This window comes from Anopheles funestus, unplaced genomic scaffold (genome assembly GCF_943734845.2).
Source record: "Anopheles funestus unplaced genomic scaffold, idAnoFuneDA-416_04 scaffold_21_ctg1, whole genome shotgun sequence".
NCBI classification, from domain to species: Eukaryota; Metazoa; Arthropoda; class Insecta; order Diptera; family Culicidae; genus Anopheles; species Anopheles funestus.
In genome coordinates, this window is record NW_026045264.1 from 446,924 (window position 1) to 468,569 (window position 21,646).

Genomic DNA, 21,646 nt, shown 5'->3' on the forward strand with positions numbered 1-21,646 from the left:
CTTAGGTCGCGAATAACTTTTTTGCCCGACATCGGAGCACATGGTCATGGAAGACTTTTAGCTTGCATTTGTCGAGATCTATCCAAATCACAAAGAAAATCCAAAATCGGTCGGTAAATGACTGAGATATGGGCAAAAATAGGTTGAAACGTGGCACCGGGGTTGAACGGGGTTGAAATAGGCACCTTACTCGGTGGACACAAATCGGTACATAAAACAGGTTTTTCGCGAATAACTTTTGTGCCCTACGTCTGAGCACATGGGTGTAGAATACTTTTTGGTAGAATTTCACGAGATGTAACTAAAACAGAAGAAATTTTGGAAAAATGTTGAAAATTCACCGAGTTACATCGAAGAATAGGTGCAAATGTGAACATTTTGTATGGAAAACAACACTTGGTGCACCAAACTTTGTACCGCGAATAACTTTTTTGCCCGGCATCGGAGCGCATGGTCGTGGAACAACTTTTTGTAGCGCGTCACAAGACGCATCTAATTCTGAAGAAAGATCGAGAAAATGTTGAAAATTGGCCGAGTTATGGCAGGTGAAAGAAAAAGCTTAGGTCGCGAATAACTTTTTTGCCCGACATCGGAGCACATGGTCGTGGAAGACTTTTAGCTTGCATTTATCGAGATCTATCCAAATCACAAAGAAAATCCAAAATCGGTCGGTAAATGACTGAGATATGGGCAAAAATAGGTTGAAACGTGGCACCGGGGTTGAACGGGGTTGAAATAGGCACCTTACTCGGTGGACACAAATCGGTACATAAAACAGGTTTTTCGCGAATAACTTTTGTGCCCTACGTCTGAGCACATGGGTGTAGAATACTTTTTGGTAGAATTTCACGAGATGTAACTAAAACAGAAGAAATTTTTGGAAAAATGTTGAAAATTCACCGAGTTACATCGAAGAATAGGTGCAAATGTGAACATTTTGCATGGAAGACAACACTTGGTGCACCAAACTTTGTACCGCGAATAACTTTTTTGCCCGGCATCGGAGCGCATGGTCGTGGAACAACTTTTTGTAGCGCGTCACGAGACGCATCTAATTCTGAAGAAAGATCGAGAAAATGTTGAAAATTGGCCGAGTTATGGCAGGTGAAAGAAAAAGCTTAGGTCGCGAATAACTTTTTTGCCCGACATCGGAGCACATGGTCGTGGAAGACTTTTAGCTTGCATTTGTCGAGATCTATCCAAATCACAAAGAAAATCCAAAATCGGTCGGTAAATGACTGAGATATGGGCAAAAATAGGTTGAAACGTGGCACCGGGGTTGAACGGGGTTGAAATAGGTTGAAATAGAGGTTTTTCGCGAATAACTTTTGTGCCCTACGTCTGAGCACATGGGTGTAGAATACTTTTTGGTAGAATTTCACGAGATGTAACTAAAACAGAAGAAATTTTGGAAAAATGTTGAAAATTCACCGAGTTACATCGAAGAATAGGTGCAAATGTGAACATTTTGTATGGAAAACAACAGTTGGTGCACCAAACTTTGTACCGCGAATAACTTTTTTGCCCGGCATCGGAGCGCATGGTCGTGGAACAACTTTTTGTAGCGCGTCACGAGACGCATCTAATTCTGAAGAAAGATCGAGAAAATGTTGAAAATTGACCGAGTTATGGCAGGTGAAAGAAAAAGTTTAGGTCGCGAATAACTTTTTTGCCCGACATCGGAGCACATGGTCGTGGAAGACTTTTAGCTTGCATTTATCGAGATCTATCCAAATCACAAAGAAAATCCAAAATCGGTCGGTAAATGACTGAGATATAGTCAAAAATAGAAATTGAAATGCGAATCGCGAGAAATCAGCCTGAAGGTAGGCAATTCGTATAAGCCATTCAAAGTATTAGAAGCTACTTTTTCGAATAACTTTTTCCACAGACAACTTAGCACATCGGCGTAGAATAATTTTTGGTAGCTGATGAGCAGATCTTTCCAAATATGTGCTACAATTGAAGATCCATTGGAAACTGACCGAGTTATAAGCATCCAAAGTGGCAAAATGAGGAATTTTTTTAGAAAAATTGAGAAAATGTTAAGTCTTTGTACCTCAAATAACTTTTTCCACAGACAACTTAGCACATCGGCGTAGAATAACTTTTGGTAGTTAATGACCAGATCTATCCAAATATGTGCTACAATTGAAGATCCATTGGAAACTGACCGAGTTATAAGCATCCAAAGTGGCAAAATGAGGAATTTTTTTGGAAAAGTTGAGAAAATGTTAAGTCTTTGTACCTCGAATAACTTTTTCCACAGACAACTTAGCACATCGGCGTAGAATAACTTTTGGTAGCTAATGACCAGATCTATGCAAATATGTGTTACAATTGAAGATCCATTGGAAACTGACCGAGTTATAAGCATCCAAAGTGGCAAAATGAGGAATTTTTTTGGAAAAGTTGAGAAAATGTTAAGTCTTTGTACCTCGAATCACTTTTTCCACAGACAACTTAGCACATCGGCGTAGAATAACTTTTGGTAGCTAATGACCAGATCTATCCAAATATGTGCTACAATTGAAGATCCATTGGAAACTGACCGAGTTATAAGGATCCAAAGTGGCAAAATGAGGAATTTTTTTGGAAAAGTTGAGAAAATGTTAAGTCTTTGTACCTCGAATAACTTTTTCCACAGACAACTTAGCACATCGGCGTAGAATAACTTTTGGTAGCTAATGACCAGATCTATCCAAATATGTGCTACAATTGAAGATCCATTGGAAACTGACCGAGTTATAAGCATCCAAAGTGGCAAAATGAGGAATTTTTTTGGAAAAGTTGAGAAAATGTTAAGTCTTTGTACCTCGAATAACTTTTTCCACAGACAACTTAGCACATCGGCGTAGAATAACTTTTGGTAGCTAATGACCAGATCTATCCAAATATGTGCTACAATTGAAGATCCATTGGAAACTGACCGAGTTATAAGCATCCAAAGATGCAAAATGAGAAATTTTTTTTGGAAAAGTTGAGAAAATGTTAAGTCTTTGTACCTCGAATAACATTTTCCACAGACAACTTAGCACATCGGCGTAGAATAACTTTTGGTAGCTAATGACCAGATCTATCCAAATATGTGCTACAATTGAAGATCCATTGGAAACTGACCGAGTTATAAGCATCCAAAGTGGCAAAATGAGGAATTTTTTTTGGAAAAGTTGAGAAAATGTTAAGTCTTTGTACCTCAAATAACTTTTTCCACAGACAACTTAGCACATCGGCGTAGAATAACTTTTGGTAGCTAATGACCAGATCTATCCAAATATGTGCTACAATTGAAGATCCATTGGAAACTGACCGAGTTATAAGCATCCAAAGTGGCAAAATGAGGAATTTTTTTGGAAAAGTTGAGAAAATGTTAAGTCTTTGTACCTCGAATAACTTTTTCCACAGACAACTTAGCACATCGGCGTAGAATAACTTTTGGTAGCTAATGACCAGATCTATCCAAATATGTGCTACAATTGAAGATCCATTGGAAACTGACCGAGTTATAAGCATCCAAAGTGGCAAAATGAGGAATTTTTTTGGAAAAGTTGAGAAAATGTTAAGTCTTTGTACCTCGAATAACTTTTTCCACAGACAACTTAGCACATCGGCGTAGAATAACTTTTGGTAGCTAATGACCAGATCTATCCAAATATGTGCTACAATTGAAGATCCATTGGAAACTGACCGAGTTATAAGCATCCAAAGTGGCAAAATGAGGAATTTTTTTGGAAAAGTTGAGAAAATGTTAAGTCTTTGTACCTCGAATAACTTTTTCCACAGACAACTTAGCACATCGGCGTAGAATAACTTTTGGTAGCTAATGACCAGATCTATCCAAATATGTGCTACAATTGAAGATCCATTGGAAACTGACCGAGTTATAAGCATCCAAAGTGGCAAAATGAGGAATTTTTTTTGGAAAAGTTGAGAAAATGTTAAGTCTTTGTACCTCGAATAACTTTTTCCACAGACAACTTAGCACATCGGCGTAGAATAACTTTTGGTAGCTAATGACCAGATCTATCCAAATATGTGCTACAATTGAAGATCCATTGGAAACTGACCGAGTTATAAGCATCCAAAGTGGCAAAATGAGGAATTTTTTTGGAAAAGTTGAGAAAATGTTAAGTCTTTGTACCTCGAATAACTTTTTCCACAGACAACTTAGCACATCGGCGTAGAATAACTTTTGGTAGCTAATGACCAGATCTATCCAAATATGTGCTACAATTGAAGATCCATTGGAAACTGACCGAGTTATAAGCATCCAAAGTGGCAAAATGAGGAATTTTTTTGGAAAAGTTGAGAAAATGTTAAGTCTTTGTACCTCGAATAACTTTTTCCACAGACAACTTAGCACATCGGCGTAGAATAACTTTTGGTAGCTAATGACCAGATCTATCCAAATATGTGCTACAATTGAAGATCCTTCGGAAACTGACCGAGTTATAAGCATCCAAAGTGGCAAAATGAGGAATTTTTTGGAAAAGTTGAGAAAATGTTAAGTCTTTGTACCTCGAATAACTTTTTCCACAGACAACTTAGCACATCGGCGTAGAATAACTTTTGGTAGCTAATGACCAGATCTATCCAAATATGTGCTACAATTGAAGATCCATTGGAAACTGACCGAGTTATAAGCATCCAAAGTGGCAAAATGAGGAATTTTTTTGGAAAAGTTGAGAAAATGTTAAGTCTTTGTACTTCGAATAACTTTTTCCACAGACAACTTAGCACATCGGCGTAGAATAACTTTTGGTAGCTAATGACCAGATCTATCCAAATATGTGCTACAATTGAAGATCCATTGGAAACTGACCGAGTTATAAGCATCCAAAGTGGCAAAATGAGGAATTTTTTTGGAAAAGTTGAGAAAATGTTAAGTCTTTGTACCTCGAATAACTTTTTCCACAGACAACTTAGCACATCGGCGTAGAATAACTTTTGGTAGCTAATGACCAGATCTATCCAAATATGTGCTACAATTGAAGATCCATTGGAAACTGACTGAGTTATAAGCATCCAAAGTGGCAAAATGAGGAATTTTTTTGGAAAAGTTGAGAAAATGTTAAGTCTTTGTTCCTCGAATAACTTTTTCCACAGACAACTTAGCACATCGGCGTAGAATAACTTTTGGTAGCTAATGACCAGATCTATCCAAATATGTGCTACAATTGAAGATCCATTGGAAACTGACTGAGTTATAAGCATCCAAAGTGGCAAAATGAGGAATTTTTTTGGAAAAGTTGAGAAAATGTTAAGTCTTTGTTCCTCGAATAACTTTTTCCACAGACAACTTAGCACATCGGCGTAGAATAACTTTTGGTAGCTAATGACCAGATCTATCCAAATATGTGCTACAATTGAAGATCCATTGGAAACTGACCGAGTTATAAGCATCCAAAGTGGCAAAATGAGGAATTTTTTTTGGAAAAGTTGAGAAAATGTTAAGTCTTTGTACCTCGAATAACTTTTTCCACAGACAACTTAGCACATCGGCGTAGAATAACTTTTGGTAGCTAATGACCAGATCTATCCAAATATGTGCTACAATTGAAGATCCATTGGAAACTGACCGAGTTATAAGCATCCAAAGTGGCAAAATGAGGAATTTTTTTGGAAAAGTTGAGAAAATGTTAAGTCTTTGTACCTCGAATAACTTTTTCCACAGACAACTTAGCACATCGGCGTAGAATAACTTTTGGTAGCTAATGACCAGATCTATCCAAATATGTGCTACAATTGAAGATCCTTCGGAAACTGACCGAGTTATAAGCATCCAAAGTGGCAAAATGAGGAATTTTTTGGAAAAGTTGAGAAAATGTTAAGTCTTTGTACCTCGAATAACTTTTTCCACAGACAACTTAGCACATCGGCGTAGAATAACTTTTGGTAGCTAATGACCAGATCTATCCAAATATGTGCTACAATTGAAGATCCATTGAAAACTGACCGAGTTATAAGCATCCAAAGTGGCAAAATGAGGAATTTTTTTGGAAAAGTTGAGAAAATGTTAAGTCTTTGTACCTCGAATAACTTTTTCCACAGACAACTTAGCACATCGGCGTAGAATAACTTTTGGTAGCTAATGACCAGATCTATTCAAATATGTGCTACAATTGAAGATCCATTGGAAACTGACCGAGTTATAAGCATCCAAAGTGGCAAAATGAGGAATTTTTTTGGAAAAGTTGAGAAAATGTTAAGTCTTTGTACCTCGAATAACTTTTTCCACAGACAACTTAGCACATCGGCGTAGAATAACTTTTGGTAGCTAATGACCAGATCTATCCAAATATGTGCTACAATTGAAGATCCATTGGAAACTGACCGAGTTATAAGCATCCAAAGTGGCAAAATGAGGAATTTTTTTAGAAAAATTGAGAAAATGTTAAGTCTTTGTACCTCAAATAACTTTTTCCACAGACAACTTAGCACATCGGCGTAGAATAACTTTTGGTAGCTAATGACCAGATCTATCCAAATATGTGCTACAATTGAAGATCCATTGGAAACTGTCCGAGTTATAAGCATCCAAAATGGCAAAATGAGGAATTTTTTTGGAAAAGTTGAGAAAATGTTAAGTCTTTGTACCTCGAATAACTTTTTCCACAGACAACTTAGCACATCGGCGTAGAATAACTTTTGGTAGCTAATGACCAGATCTATCCAAATATGTGCTACAATTGAAGATCCATTGGAAACTGACCGAGTTATAAGCATCCAAAGTGGCAAAATGGGTAAAATTTTACGGGGCAAAGCCAAGGGTAATTTTTTTTATCCCTCTAATAACTTCTAGCACAGACATTGAATCGCTTTGTGATGTATGGATGAAATGTAGCAAATAGTTGGAACTACTCATAAAATCTTAAAGATAGACGATCCAATGTATAGAACCGGAGTAATGTGCTATACTTGGTGAAAAATCGAGTGAAAAATTAACTATAAACTGTTTTTCCTCAATAACTCGAATACTAGACGTCGGAGGGGGGTGCCGTAGAACAATTTTTTGTAGCCCTTGAAATTACCTTTCGAATGATATATAGTGGTTTTTTGGTCAAAAAGTGACCCCGAGACTAGTAACGCTCCATACACAAAACCGCCTAAAAAGTTTTGGTTTTGCAAAATTTTGAAAAGTGCGTCAAAAAAATTTTTTCAAAAAGTACCAAATCGTGATCAGAACTCACTATAGACCATAAAAAGTGAAATCCGATGATCATTTGCAACACTTGGTCAATCGAGAAAAATTTCACTTTTTTACTAGAGTCGGGTACCCTGAACGAAAAATCGCTCAAGTGATGGTTTTTGGCCAATAACTCGAATACTAGACGTCGGAGGGGGGTGCCGTAGAACAATTTTTTGTAGCCCTTGAAATTACCTTTCGAATGATATATAGTGGTTTTTTGGTCAAAAAGTGACCCCGAGACTAGTAACGCTCCATACAAAAAACCGCCTAAAAAGTTTTGGTTTTGCAAAATTTTGAAAAGTTCAAAAAAATTTTTTTTTCAAAAACTACTAAAACGTGATAAGAACTTACTATAGACCATGAAAAGTGATATCCGATGATAATTTGCAAAAGTTGGTAACTAGTAAAAAATTTCACTTTTTTACTAGAGTCGGGTACCCGTACATTGAACATTTTGTATGGAAGACAACACTTGGTGCACCAAACTTTGTACCGCGAATAACTTTTTTGCCCGGCATCGGAGCGCATTGTCGTGGAACAACTTTTTGTAGCGCGTCACGAGACGCATCTAATTCTGAAGAAAGATCGAGAAAATGTTGAAAATTGACCGAGTTATGGCAGGTGAAAGAAAAAGCTTAGGTCGCGAATAACTTTTTTGCCCGACATCGGAGCACATGGTCGTGGAAGACTTTTAGCTTGCATTTGTCGAGATCTATCCAAATCACAAAGAAAATCCAAAATCGGTCGGTAAATGACTGAGATATGGGCAAAAATAGGTTGAAACGTGGCACCGGGGTTGAACGGGGTTGAAATAGGCACCTTACTCGGTGGACACAAATCGGTACATAAAACAGGTTTTTCGCGAATAACTTTTGTGCCCTACGTCTGAGCACATGGGTGTAGAATACTTTTTGGTAGAATTTCACGAGATGTAACTAAAACAGAAGAAATTTTGGAAAAATGTTGAAAATTCACCGAGTTACATCGAAGAATAGGTGCAAATGTGAACATTTTGTATGGAAAACAACAGTTGGTGCACCAAACTTTGTACCGCGAATAACTTTTTTGCCCGGCATCGGAGCGCATGGTCGTGGAACAACTTTTTGTAGCGCGTCACAAGACGCATCTAATTCTGAAGAAAGATCGAGAAAATATTGAAAATTGACCGAGTTATGGCAGGTGAAAGAAAAAGTTTAGGTCGCGAATAACTTTTTTGCCCGACATCGGAGCACATGGTCGTGGAAGACTTTTAGCTTGCATTTGTCGAGATCTATCCAAATCACAAAGAAAATCCAAAATCGGTCGGTAAATGACTGAGATATGGGCAAAAATAGGTTGAAACGTGGCACCGGGGTTGAACGGGGTTGAAATAGGCACCTTACTCGGTGGACACAAATCGGTACATAAAACAGGTTTTTCGCGAATAACTTTTGTGCCCTACGTCTGAGCACATGGGTGTAGAATACTTTTTGGTAGAATTTCACGAGATGTAACTAAAACAGAAGAAATTTTGGAAAAATGTTGAAAATTCACCGAGTTACATCGAAGAATAGGTGCAAATGTGAACATTTTGTATGGAAAACAACAGTTGGTGCACCAAACTTTGTACCGCGAATAACTTTTTTGCCCGGCATCGGAGCGCATGGTCGTGGAACAACTTTTTGTAGCGCGTCACGAGACGCATCTAATTTTGAAGAAAGATCGAGAAAATGTTGAAAATTGACCGAGTTATGGCAGGTGAAAGAAAAAGCTTAGGTCGCGAATAACTTTTTTGCCCGACATCGGAGCACATGGTCGTGGAAGACTTTTAGCTTGCATTTGTCGAGATCTATCCAAATCACAAAGAAAATCCAAAATCGGTCGGTAAATGACTGAGATATGGGCAAAAATAGGTTGAAACGTGGCACCGGGGTTGAACGGGGTTGAAATAGGTTGAAATAGAGGTTTTTCGCGAATAACTTTTGTGCCCTACGTCTGAGCACATGGGTGTAGAATACTTTTTGGTAGAATTTCACGAGATGTAACTAAAACAGAAGAAATTTTGGAAAAATGTTGAAAATTCACCGAGTTACATCGAAGAATAGGTGCAAATGTGAACATTTTGTATGGAAAACAACAGTTGGTGCACCAAACTTTGTACCGCGAATAACTTTTTTGCCCGGCATCGGAGCGCATGGTCGTGGAACAACTTTTTGTAGCGCGTCACAAGACGCATCTAATTCTGAAGAAAGATCGAGAAAATATTGAAAATTGACCGAGTTATGGCAGGTGAAAGAAAAAGTTTAGGTCGCGAATAACTTTTTTGCCCGACATCGGAGCACATGGTCGTGGAAGACTTTTAGCTTGCATTTGTCGAGATCTATCCAAATCACAAAGAAAATCCAAAATCGGTCGGTAAATGACTGAGATATAGTCAAAAATAGAAATTGAAATGCGAATCGCGAGAAATCAGCCTGAAGGTAGGCAATTCGTATAAGCCATTCAAAGTATTAGAAGCTACTTTTTCGAATAACTTTTTCCACAGACAACTTAGCACATCGGCGTAGAATAACTTTTGGTAGCTAATGACCAGATCTATCCAAATATGTGCTACAATTGAAGATCCATTGGAAACTGACCGAGTTATAAGCATCCAAAGTGGCAAAATGAGGAATTTTTTTGGAAAAGTTGAGAAAATGTTAAGTCTTTGTACCTCGAATAACTTTTTCCACAGACAACTTAGCACATCGGCGTAGAATAACTTTTGGTAGCTAATGACCAGATCTATCCAAATATGTGCTACAATTGAAGATCCATTGGAAACTGACCGAGTTATAAGCATCCAAAGTGGCAAAATGAGGAATTTTTTTGGAAAAGTTGAGAAAATGTTAAGTCTTTGTACCTCGAATAACTTTTTCCACAGACAACTTAGCACATCGGCGTAGAATAACTTTTGGTTGCTAATGACCAGATCTATCCAAATATGTGCTACAATTGAAGATCCATTGGAAACTGACCGAGTTATAAGCATCCAAAGTGGCAAAATGAGGAATTTTTTTTGGAAAAGTTGAGAAAATGTTAAGTCTTTGTACCTCGAATAACTTTTTCCACAGACAACTTAGCACATCGGCGTAGAATAACTTTTGGTAGCTAATGACCAGATCTATCCAAATATGTGCTACAATTGAAGATCCATTGGAAACTGACCGAGTTATAAGCATCCAAAGTGGCAAAATGAGGAATTTTTTTGGAAAAGTTGAGAAAATGTTAAGTCTTTGTACCTCGAATAACTTTTTCCACAGACAACTTAGCACATCGGCGTAGAATAACTTTTGGTAGCTAATGACCAGATCTATCCAAATATGTGCTACAATTGAAGATCCATTGGAAACTGACCGAGTTATAAGCATCCAAAGTGGCAAAATGAGGAATTTTTTTGGAAAAGTTGAGAAAATGTTAAGTCTTTGTACCTCGAATAACTTTTTCCACAGACAACTTAGCACATCGGCGTAGAATAACTTTTGGTAGCTAATGACCAGATCTATCCAAATATGTGCTACAATTGAAGATCCATTGGAAACTGACCGAGTTATAAGCATCCAAAGTGGCAAAATGAGGAATTTTTTTGGAAAAGTTGAGAAAATGTTAAGTCTTTGTACCTCGAATAACTTTTTCCACAGACAACTTAGCACATCGGCGTAGAATAACTTTTGGTAGCTAATGACCAGATCTATCCAAATATGTGCTACAATTGAAGATCCATTGGAAACTGTCCGAGTTATAAGCATCCAAAGTGGCAAAATGAGGAATTTTTTTGGAAAAGTTGAGAAAATGTTAAGTCTTTGTACCTCGAATAACTTTTTCCACAGACAACTTAGCACATCGGCGTAGAATAACTTTTGGTAGCTGATGAGCAGATCTTTCAAAATATGTGCTACAATGGAAGATCCATTGGAAACTGACCGAGTTATAAGCATCCAAAGTGGCAAAATGAGGAATTTTTTTAGAAAAATTGAGAAAATGTTAAGTCTTTGTACCTCAAATAACTTTTTCCACAGACAACTTAGCACATCGGCGTAGAATAACTTTTGGTAGCTAATGACCAGATCTATCCAAATATGTGCTACAATTGAAGATCCATTGGAAACTGACTGAGTTATAAGCATCCAAAGTGGCAAAATGAGGAATTTTTTTGGAAAAGTTGAGAAAATGTTAAGTCTTTGTTCCTCGAATAACTTTTTCCACAGACAACTTAGCACATCGGCGTAGAATAACTTTTGGTAGCTAATGACCAGATCTATCCAAATATGTGCTACAATTGAAGATCCATTGGAAACTGACCGAGTTATAAGCATCCAAAGTGGCAAAATGAGGAATTTTTTTTGGAAAAGTTGAGAAAATGTTAAGTCTTTGTACCTCGAATAACTTTTTCCACAGACAACTTAGCACATCGGCGTAGAATAACTTTTGGTAGCTAATGACCAGATCTATCCAAATATGTGCTACAATTGAAGATCCATTGGAAACTGACCGAGTTATAAGCATCCAAAGTGGCAAAATGAGGAATTTTTTTGGAAAAGTTGAGAAAATGTTAAGTCTTTGTACCTCGAATAACTTTTTCCACAGACAACTTAGCACATCGGCGTAGAATAACTTTTGGTAGCTAATGACCAGATCTATCCAAATATGTGCTACAATTGAAGATCCATTGGAAACTGACCGAGTTATAAGCATCCAAAGTGGCAAAATGAGGAATTTTTTTGGAAAAGTTGAGAAAATGTTAAGTCTTTGTACCTCGAATAACTTTTTCCACAGACAACTTAGCACATCGGCGTAGAATAACTTTTGGTAGCTAATGACCAGATCTATCCAAATATGTGCTACAATTGAAGATCCATTGGAAACTGACCGAGTTATAAGCATCCAAAGTGGCAAAATGAGGAATTTTTTGGAAAAGTTGAGAAAATGTTAAGTCTTTGTACCTCGAATAACTTTTTCCACAGACAACTTAGCACATCGGCGTAGAATAACTTTTGGTAGCTAATGACCAGATCTATCCAAATATGTGCTACAATTGAAGATCCATTGGAAACTGACCGAGTTATAAGCATCCAAAGTGGCAAAATGAGGAATTTTTTTGGAAAAGTTGAGAAAATGTTAAGTCTTTGTACCTCGAATAACTTTTTCCACAGACAACTTAGCACATCGGCGTAGAATAACTTTTGGTAGCTAATGACCAGATCTATCCAAATATGTGCTAGAATTGAAGATCCATTGGAAACTGACCGAGTTATAAGCATCCAAAGTGGCAAAATGAGGAATTTTTTTGGAAAAGTTGAGAAAATGTTAAGTCTTTGTACCTCGAATAACTTTTTCCACAGACAACTTAGCACATCGGCGTAGAATAACTTTTGGTAGCTAATGACCAGATCTATCCAAATATGTGCTACAATTGAAGATCCATTGGTAACTGACCGAGTTAAAAGCATCCAAAGTGGCAAAATGAGGAATTTTTTTAGAAAAATTGAGAAAATGTTAAGTCTTTGTACCTCAAATAACTTTTTCCACAGACAACTTAGCACATCGGCGTAGAATAACTTTTGGTAGCTAATGACCAGATCTATCCAAATATGTGCTAGAATTGAAGATCCATTGGAAACTGACCGAGTTATAAGCATCCAAAGTGGCAAAATGAGGAATTTTTTTGGAAAAGTTGAGAAAATGTTAAGTCTTTGTACCTCGAATAACTTTTTCCACAGACAACTTAGCACATCGGCGTAGAATAACTTTTGGTAGCTAATGACCAGATCTATCCAAATATGTGCTACAATTGAAGATCCATTGGAAACTGACCGAGTTATAAGCATCCAAAGTGGCAAAATGAGGAATTTTTTTGGAAAAGTTGAGAAAATGTTAAGTCTTTGTACCTCGAATAACTTTTTCCACAGACAACTTAGCACATCGGCGTAGAATAACTTTTGGTAGCTAATGACCAGATCTATCCAAATATGTGCTAGAATTGAAGATCCATTGGAAACTGACCGAGTTATAAGCATCCAAAGTGGCAAAATGAGGAATTTTTTTGGAAAAATTGAGAAAATTTTAAGTCTTTGTACCTCGAATAACTTTTTCCACAGACAACTTAGCACATCGGCGTAGAATAACTTTTGGTAGCTAATGACCAGATCTATCCAAATATGTGCTACAATTGAAGATCCATTGGTAACTGACCGAGTTAAAAGCATCCAAAGTGGCAAAATGAGGAATTTTTTTAGAAAAATTGAGAAAATGTTAAGTCTTTGTACCTCAAATAACTTTTTCCACAGACAACTTAGCACATCGGCGTAGAATAACTTTTGGTAGCTAATGACCAGATCTATCCAAATATGTGCTACAATTGAAGATCCATTGGAAACTGTCCGAGTTATAAGCATCCAAAGTGGCAAAATGAGGAATTTTTTTGGAAAAGTTGAGAAAATGTTAAGTCTTTGTACCTCGAATAACTTTTTCCACAGACAACTTAGCACATCGGCGTAGAATAACTTTTGGTAGCTAATGACCAGATCTATCCAAATATGTGCTACAATTGAAGATCCATTGGAAACTGACCGAGTTATAAGCATCCAAAGTGGCAAAATGGGTAAAATTTTACGGGGCAAAGCTAAGGGTAATTTTTTTTATCCCTCTAATAACTTCTAGCACAGACATTGAATCGCTTTGTGATGTACTGATGAAATGTAGCAAATAGTTGGAACTACTCATAAAATCTTAAAGATAGACGATCCAATGTATAGAACCGGAGTAATGTGCTATACTTGGTGAAAAATCGAGTGAAAAATTAACTATAAACTGTTTTTCCTCAATAACTCGAATACTAGACGTCGGAGGGGGGTGCCGTAGAACAATTTTTTGTAGCCCTTGAAATTACCTTTCGAATGATATATAGTGGTTTTTTGGTCAAAAAGTGACCCCGAGACTAGTAACGCTCCATACACAAAACCGCCTAAAAAGATTTGGTTTTGCAAAATTTTGAAAAGTGCGTCAAAAAAATTTTTTCAAAAAGTACCAAATCGTGATCAGAACTCACTATAGACCATAAAAAGTGAAATCCGATGATCATTTGCAACACTTGGTCAATCGAGAAAAATTTCACTTTTTTACTAGAGTCGGATACCCTGAACGAAAAATCGCTCAAGTGATGGTTTTTGGCCAATAACTCGAATACTAGACGTCGGAAGGGGGTGTCGTAGAACAATTTTTTGTAGCCCTTGAAATTACCTTTCGAATGATATATAGTGGTTTTTTGGTCAAAAAGTGACCCCTAGTCTAGTAACGCTCCATACAAAAAACCGCCTAAAAAGTTTTGGTTTTGCAAAATTTTGAAAAGTTCAAAAAAATTTTTTTTTCAAAAACTACTAAAACGTGATAAGAACTTACTATAGACCATGAAAAGTGATATCCGATGATAATTTGCAAAAGTTGGTAACTAGTAAAAAATTTCACTTTTTTACTAGAGTCGGGTACCCGTACATTGAACATTTTGTATGGAAGACAACACTTGGTGCACCAAACTTTGTACCGCGAATAACTTTTTTGCCCGGCATCGGAGCGCATTGTCGTGGAACAACTTTTTGTAGCGCGTCACGAGACGCATCTAATTCTGAAGAAGGATCGAGAAAATGTTGAAAATTGACCGAGTTATGGCAGGTGAAAGAAAAAGCTTAGGTCGCGAATAACTTTTTTGCCCGACATCGGAGCACATGGTCGTGGAAGACTTTTAGCTTGCATTTGTCGAGATCTATCCAAATCACAAAGAAAATCCAAAATCGGTCGGTAAATGACTGAGATATGGGCAAAAATAGGTTGAAACGTGGCACCGGGGTTGAACGGGGTTGAAATAGGCACCTTACTCGGTGGACACAAATCGGTACACAAAACAGGTTTTTCGCGAATAACTTTTGTGCCCTACGTCTGAGCACATGGGTGTAGAATACTTTTTGGTAGAATTTCACGAGATGTAACTAAAACAGAAGAAATTTTGGAAAAATGTTGAAAATTCACCGAGTTACATCGAAGAATAGGTGCAAATGTGAACATTTTGCATGGAAGACAACACTTGGTGCACCAAACTTTGTACCGCGAATAACTTTTTTGCCCGGCATCGGAGCGCATGGTCGTGGAACAACTTTTTGTAGCGCGTCACGAGACGCATCTAATTCTGAAGAAAGATCGAGAAAATGTTGAAAATTGGCCGAGTTATGGCAGGTGAAAGAAAAAGCTTAGGTCGCGAATAACTTTTTTGCCCGACATCGGAGCACATGGTCGTGGAAGACTTTTAGCTTGCATTTGTCGAGATCTATCCAAATCACAAAGAAAATCCAAAATCGGTCGGTAAATGACTGAGATATGGGCAAAAATAGGTTGAAACGTGGCACCGGGGTTGAACGGGGTTGAAATAGGTTGAAATAGAGGTTTTTCGCGAATAACTTTTGTGCCCTACGTCTGAGCACATGGGTGTAGAATACTTTTTGGTAGAATTTCACGAGATGTAACTAAAACAGAAGAAATTTTGGAAAAATGTTGAAAATTCACCGAGTTACATCGAAGAATAGGTGCAAATGTGAACATTTTGTATGGAAAACAACAGTTGGTGCACCAAACTTTGTACCGCGAATAACTTTTTTGCCCGGCATCGGAGCGCATGGTCGTGGAACAACTTTTTGTAGCGCGTCACGAGACGCATCTAATTCTGAAGAAAGATCGAGAAAATGTTGAAAATTGACCGAGTTATGGCAGGTGAAAGAAAAAGTTTAGGTCGCGAATAACTTTTTTGCCCGACATCGGAGCACATGGTCGTGGAAGACTTTTAGCTTGCATTTATCGAGATCTATCCAAATCACAAAGAAAATCCAAAATCGGTCGGTAAATGACTGAGATATGGGCAAAAATAGCTTGAAACGTGGCACCGGGGTTGAACGGGGTTGAAATAGGCACCTTACTCGGTGGACACAAATCGGTACATAAAACAGGTTTTTCGCGAATAACTTTTGTGCCCTACGTCTGAGCACATGGGTGTAGAATACTTTTTGGTAGAATTTCACGAGATGTAACTAAAACAGAAGAAATTTTGGAAAAATGTTGAAAATTCACCGAGTTACATCGAAGAATAGGTGCAAATGTGAACATTTTGTATGGAAAACAACAGTTGGTGCACCAAACTTTGTACCGCGAATAACTTTTTTGCCCGGCATCGGAGCGCATGGTCGTGGAACAACTTTTTGTAGCGCGTCACGAGACGCATCTAATTCTGAAGAAAGATCGAGAAAATGTTGAAAATTGGCCGAGTTACGGCAGGTGAAAGAAAAAGCTTAGGTCGCGAATAACTTTTTTGCCCGACATCGGAGCACATGGTCGTGGAAGACTTTTAGCTTGCATTTGTCGAGATCTATCCAAATCACAAAGAAAATCCAAAATCGGTCGGTAAATGACTGAGATATGGGCAAAAATAGGTTGAAACGTGGCACCGGGGTTGAACGGGGTTGAAATAGGTTGAAATAGAGGTTTTTCGCGAATAACTTTTGTGCCCTACGTCTGAGCACATGGGTGTAGAATACTTTTTGGTAGAATTTCACGAGATGTAACTAAAACAGAAGAAATTTTGGAAAAATGTTGAAAATTCACCGAGTTACATCGAAGAATAGGTGCAAATGTGAACATTTTGTATGGAAAACAACAGTTGGTGCACCAAACTTTGTACCGCGAATAACTTTTTTGCCCGGCATCGGAGCGCATGGTCGTGGAACAACTTTTTGTAGCGCGTCACAAGACGCATCTAATTCTGAAGAAAGATCGAGAAAATGTTGAAAATTGGCCGAGTTATGGCAGGTGAAAGAAAAAGCTTAGGTCGCGAATAACTTTTTTGCCCGACATCGGAGCACATGGTCGTGGAAGACTTTTAGCTTGCATTTGTCGAGATCTATCCAAATCACAAAGGAAATCCAAAATCGGTCGGTAAATGACTGAGATATGGGCAAAAATAGGTTGAAACGTGGCACCGGGGTTGAACGGGGTTGAAATAGGCACCTTACTCGGTGGACACAAATCGGTACATAAAACAGGTTTTTCGCGAATAACTTTTGTGCCCTACGTCTGAGCACATGGGTGTAGAATACTTTTTGGTAGAATTTCACGAGATGTAACTAAAACAGAAGAAATTTTGGAAAAATGTTGAAAATTCACCGAGTTACATCGAAGAATAGGTGCAAATGTGAACATTTTGTATGGAAAACAACAGTTGGTGCACCAAACTTTGTACCGCGAATAACTTTTTTGCCCGGCATCGGAGCGCATGGTCGTGGAACAACTTTTTGTAGCGCGTCACAAGACGCATCTAATTCTGAAGAAAGATCGAGAAAATATTGAAAATTGACCGAGTTATGGCAGGTGAAAGAAAAAGTTTAGGTCGCGAATAACTTTTTTGCCCGACATCGGAGCACATGGTCGTGGAAGACTTTTAGCTTGCATTTGTCGAGATCTATCCAAATCACAAAGAAAATCCAAAATCGGTCGGTAAATGACTGAGATATGGGCAAAAATAGGTTGAAACGTGGCACCGGGGTTGAACGGGGTTGAAATAGGTTGAAATAGAGGTTTTTCGCGAATAACTTTTGTGCCCTACGTCTGAGCACATGGGTGTAGAATACTTTTTGGTAGAATTTCACGAGATGTAACTAAAACAGAAGAAATTTTGGAAAAATGTTGAAAATTCACCGAGTTACATCGAAGAATAGGTGCAAATGTGAACATTTTGTATGGAAAACAACAGTTGGTGCACCAAACTTTGTACCGCGAATAACTTTTTTGCCCGGCATCGGAGCGCATGGTCGTGGAACAACTTTTTGTAGCGCGTCACGAGACGCATCTAATTCTGAAGAAAGATCGAGAAAATGTTGAAAATTGACCGAGTTATGGCAGGTGAAAGAAAAAGTTTAGGTCGCGAATAACTTTTTTGCCCGACATCGGAGCACATGGTCGTGGAAGACTTTTAGCTTGCATTTATCGAGATCTATCCAAATCACAAAGAAAATCCAAAATCGGTCGGTAAATGACTGAGATATGGGCAAAAATAGGTTGAAACGTGGCACCGGGGTTGAACGGGGTTGAAATAGGCACCTTACTCGGTGGACACAAATCGGTACATAAAACAGGTTTTTCGCGAATAACTTTTGTGCCCTACGTCTGAGCACATGGGTGTAGAATACTTTTTGGTAGAATTTCACGAGATGTAACTAAAACAGAAGAAATTTTGGAAAAATGTTGAAAATTCACCGAGTTACATCGAAGAATAGGTGCAAATGTGAACATTTTGCATGGAAGACAACACTTGGTGCACCAAACTTTGTACCGCGAATAACTTTTTTGCCCGGCATCGGAGCGCATGGTCGTGGAACAACTTTTTGTAGCGCGTCACGAGACGCATCTAATTCTGAAGAAAGATCGAGAAAATGTTGAAAATTGGCCGAGTTATGGCAGGTGAAAGAAAAAGCTTAGGTCGCGAATAACTTTTTTGCCCGACATCGGAGCACATGGTCGTGGAAGACTTTTAGCTTGCATTTGTCGAGATCTATCCAAATCACAAAGAAAATCCAAAATCGGTCGGTAAATGACTGAGATATAGTCAAAAATAGAAATTGAAATGCGAATCGCGAGAAATCAGCCTGAAGGTAGGCAATTCGTATAAGCCATTCAAAGTATTAGAAGCTACTTTTTCGAATAACTTTTTCCACAGACAACTTAGCACATCGGCGTAGAATAACTTTTGGTAGCTAATGACCAGATCTATCCAAATATGTGCTACAATTGAAGATCCATTGGAAACTGACCGAGTTATAAGCATCCAAAGTGGCAAAATGAGGAATTTTTTTGGAAAAGTTGAGAAAATGTTAAGTCTTTGTACCTCGAATAACTTTTTCCACAGACAACTTAGCACATCGGCGTAGAATAACTTTTGGTAGCTAATGACCAGATCTATCCAAATATGTGCTACAATTGAAGATCCATTGGAAACTGACCGAGTTATAAGCATCCAAAGTGGCAAAATGAGGAATTTTTTTGGAAAAGTTGAGAAAATGTTAAGTCTTTGTACCTCGAATAACTTTTTCCACAGACAACTTAGCACATCGGCGTAGAATAACTTTTGGATGCTAATGACCAGATCTATCCAAATATGTGCTACAATTGAAGATCCATTGGAAACTGACCGAGTTATAAGCATCCAAAGTGGCAAAATGAGGAATTTTTTTTGGAAAAGTTGAGAAAATGTTAAGTCTTTGTACCTCGAATAACTTTTTCCACAGACAACTTAGCACATCGGCGTAGAATAACTTTTGGTAGCTAATGACCAGATCTATCCAAATATGTGCTACAATTGAAGATCCATTGGAAACTGACCGAGTTATAAGCATCCAAAGTGGCAAAATGAGGAATTTTTTTGGAAAAGTTGAGAAAATGTTAAGTCTTTGTACTCGAATAACTTTTTCCACAGACAACTTAGCACATCGGCGTAGAATAACTTTTGGTAGCTAATGACCAGATCTATCCAAATATGTGCTACAATTGAAGATCCATTGGAAACTGACCGAGTTATAAGCATCCAAAGTGGCAAAATGAGGAATTTTTTTGGAAAAGTTGAGAAAATGTTAAGTCTTTGTACCTCGAATAACTTTTTCCACAGACAACTTAGCACATCGGGCGTAGAATAACTTTTGGTAGCTGATGAGCAGATCTTTCCAAATCTGTGTTACAATTGAAGATCCATTGGAAACTGACCGAGTTTATAAGCATCCAAAGTGGCAAAATGAGGAATTTTTTAGGAAAAATTGAGAAAATTTTAAGTCTTTGTACCTCGAATAACTTTTTCCACAGACAACTTAGCACATCGGCGTAGAATAACTTTTGGTAGCTGATGAGCAGATCTTTCCAAATCTGTGTTACAATTGAAGATCCATTGGAAACTGACCGAGTTATAAGCATCCAAAGTGGCAAAATGAGGAATTTTTTAGGAAAAATTGAGAAAATTTTAAGTCTTTGTACCTCGAATAACTTTTTCCACAGACAACTTAGCACATCGACGGTAGAATAACTTTTGGTAGCTAATGACCAGATCTATCCAAATATGTGCTACAATTGAAGATCCATTGGAAACTGACCGAGTTATAAGCATCCAAAGTGGCAAAATGAGGAATTTTTTTGGAAAAGTTGAGAAAATGTTAAGTCTTTGTACCTCGAATAACTTTTTCCACAGACAACTTAGCACATCGGCGTAGAATAACTTTTGGTAGCTAATGACCAGATCTATCCAAATATGTGCTACAATTGAAGATCCATTGGAAACTGACCGAGTTATAAGCATCCAAAGTGGCAAAATGAGGAATTTTTTTTAGAAAAATTGAGAAAATGTTAAGTCTTTGTACCTCGAATAACTTTTTCCACAGACAACTTAGCACATCGGCGTAGAATAACTTTTGGTAGCTAATGACCAGATCTATCCAAATATGTGCTACAATTGAAGATCCATTGGAAACTGACCGAGTTATAAGCATCCAAAGTGGCAAAATGAGGAATTTTTTGGAAAAGTTGAGAAAATGTTAAGTCTTTGTACCTCGAATAACTTTTTCCACAGACAACTTAGCACATCGGCGTAGAATAACTTTTGGTAGCTAATGACCAGATCTATCCAAATATGTGCTACAATTGAAGATCCATTGGAAACTGACCGAGTTATAAGCATCCAAAGTGGCAAAATGAGGAATTTTTTTGGAAAAGTTGAGAAAATGTTAAGTCTTTGTACCTCGAATAACTTTTTCCACAGACAACTTAGCACATCGGCGTAGAATAACTTTTGGTAGCTAATGACCAGATCTATCCAAATATGTGCTACAATTGAAGATCCATTGGAAACTGACCGAGTTATAAGCATCCAAAGTGGCAAAATGAGGAATTTTTTTGGAAAAGTTGAGAAAATGTTAAGTCTTTGTACCTCGAATAACTTTTTCCACAGACAACTTAGCACATCGGCGTAGAATAACTTTTGGTAGCTAATGACCAGATCTATCCAAATATGTGCTACAATTTGAAGATCCATTGGAAACTGACCGAGTTATAAGCATCCAAAGTGGCAAAATGAGGAATTTTTTTTTGGAAAAGTTGAGAAAATGTTAAGTCTTTGTACCTCGAATAACTTTTTCCACAGACAACTTAGCACATCGGCGTAGAATAACTTTTGGTAGCTAATGACCAGATCTATCCAAATATGTGCTACAATTGAAGATCCATTGGAAACTGACCGAGTTATAAGCATCCAAAGTGGCAAAATGAGGAATTTTTTTGGAAAAGTTGAGAAAATGTTAAGTCTTTGTACCTCGAATAACTTTTTCCACAGACAACTTAGCACATCGGCGTAGAATAACTTTTGGTAGC

The 21,646-nt window shown here is 37.7% G+C and overlaps 1 protein-coding gene across 15 annotated transcripts in view; it reads right to left on the reverse strand.

Annotated features, from left to right (window-relative positions):
* Nucleotides 1–1,929: 1,929 nt before the first annotated feature.
* LOC125774292 (uncharacterized) overlaps nucleotides 1,930–21,646 on the reverse strand; it is a 38,968-nt gene continuing 19,251 nt past the window's right edge. For 6 of the 15 annotated variants that reach the window (XM_049444568.1, XM_049444565.1, XM_049444569.1 and 3 more), the window contains one exon: nucleotides 1,935–6,597. In XM_049444568.1, coding sequence (XP_049300525.1) covers nucleotides 4,450–5,403 — 954 coding nt within the window. In that variant the 5' untranslated portion in view covers nucleotides 5,404–6,597 and the 3' untranslated portion in view covers nucleotides 1,935–4,449. The other 9 variants (XM_049444562.1, XR_007420759.1, XM_049444573.1 and 6 more) reach the window with 9 other exon arrangements.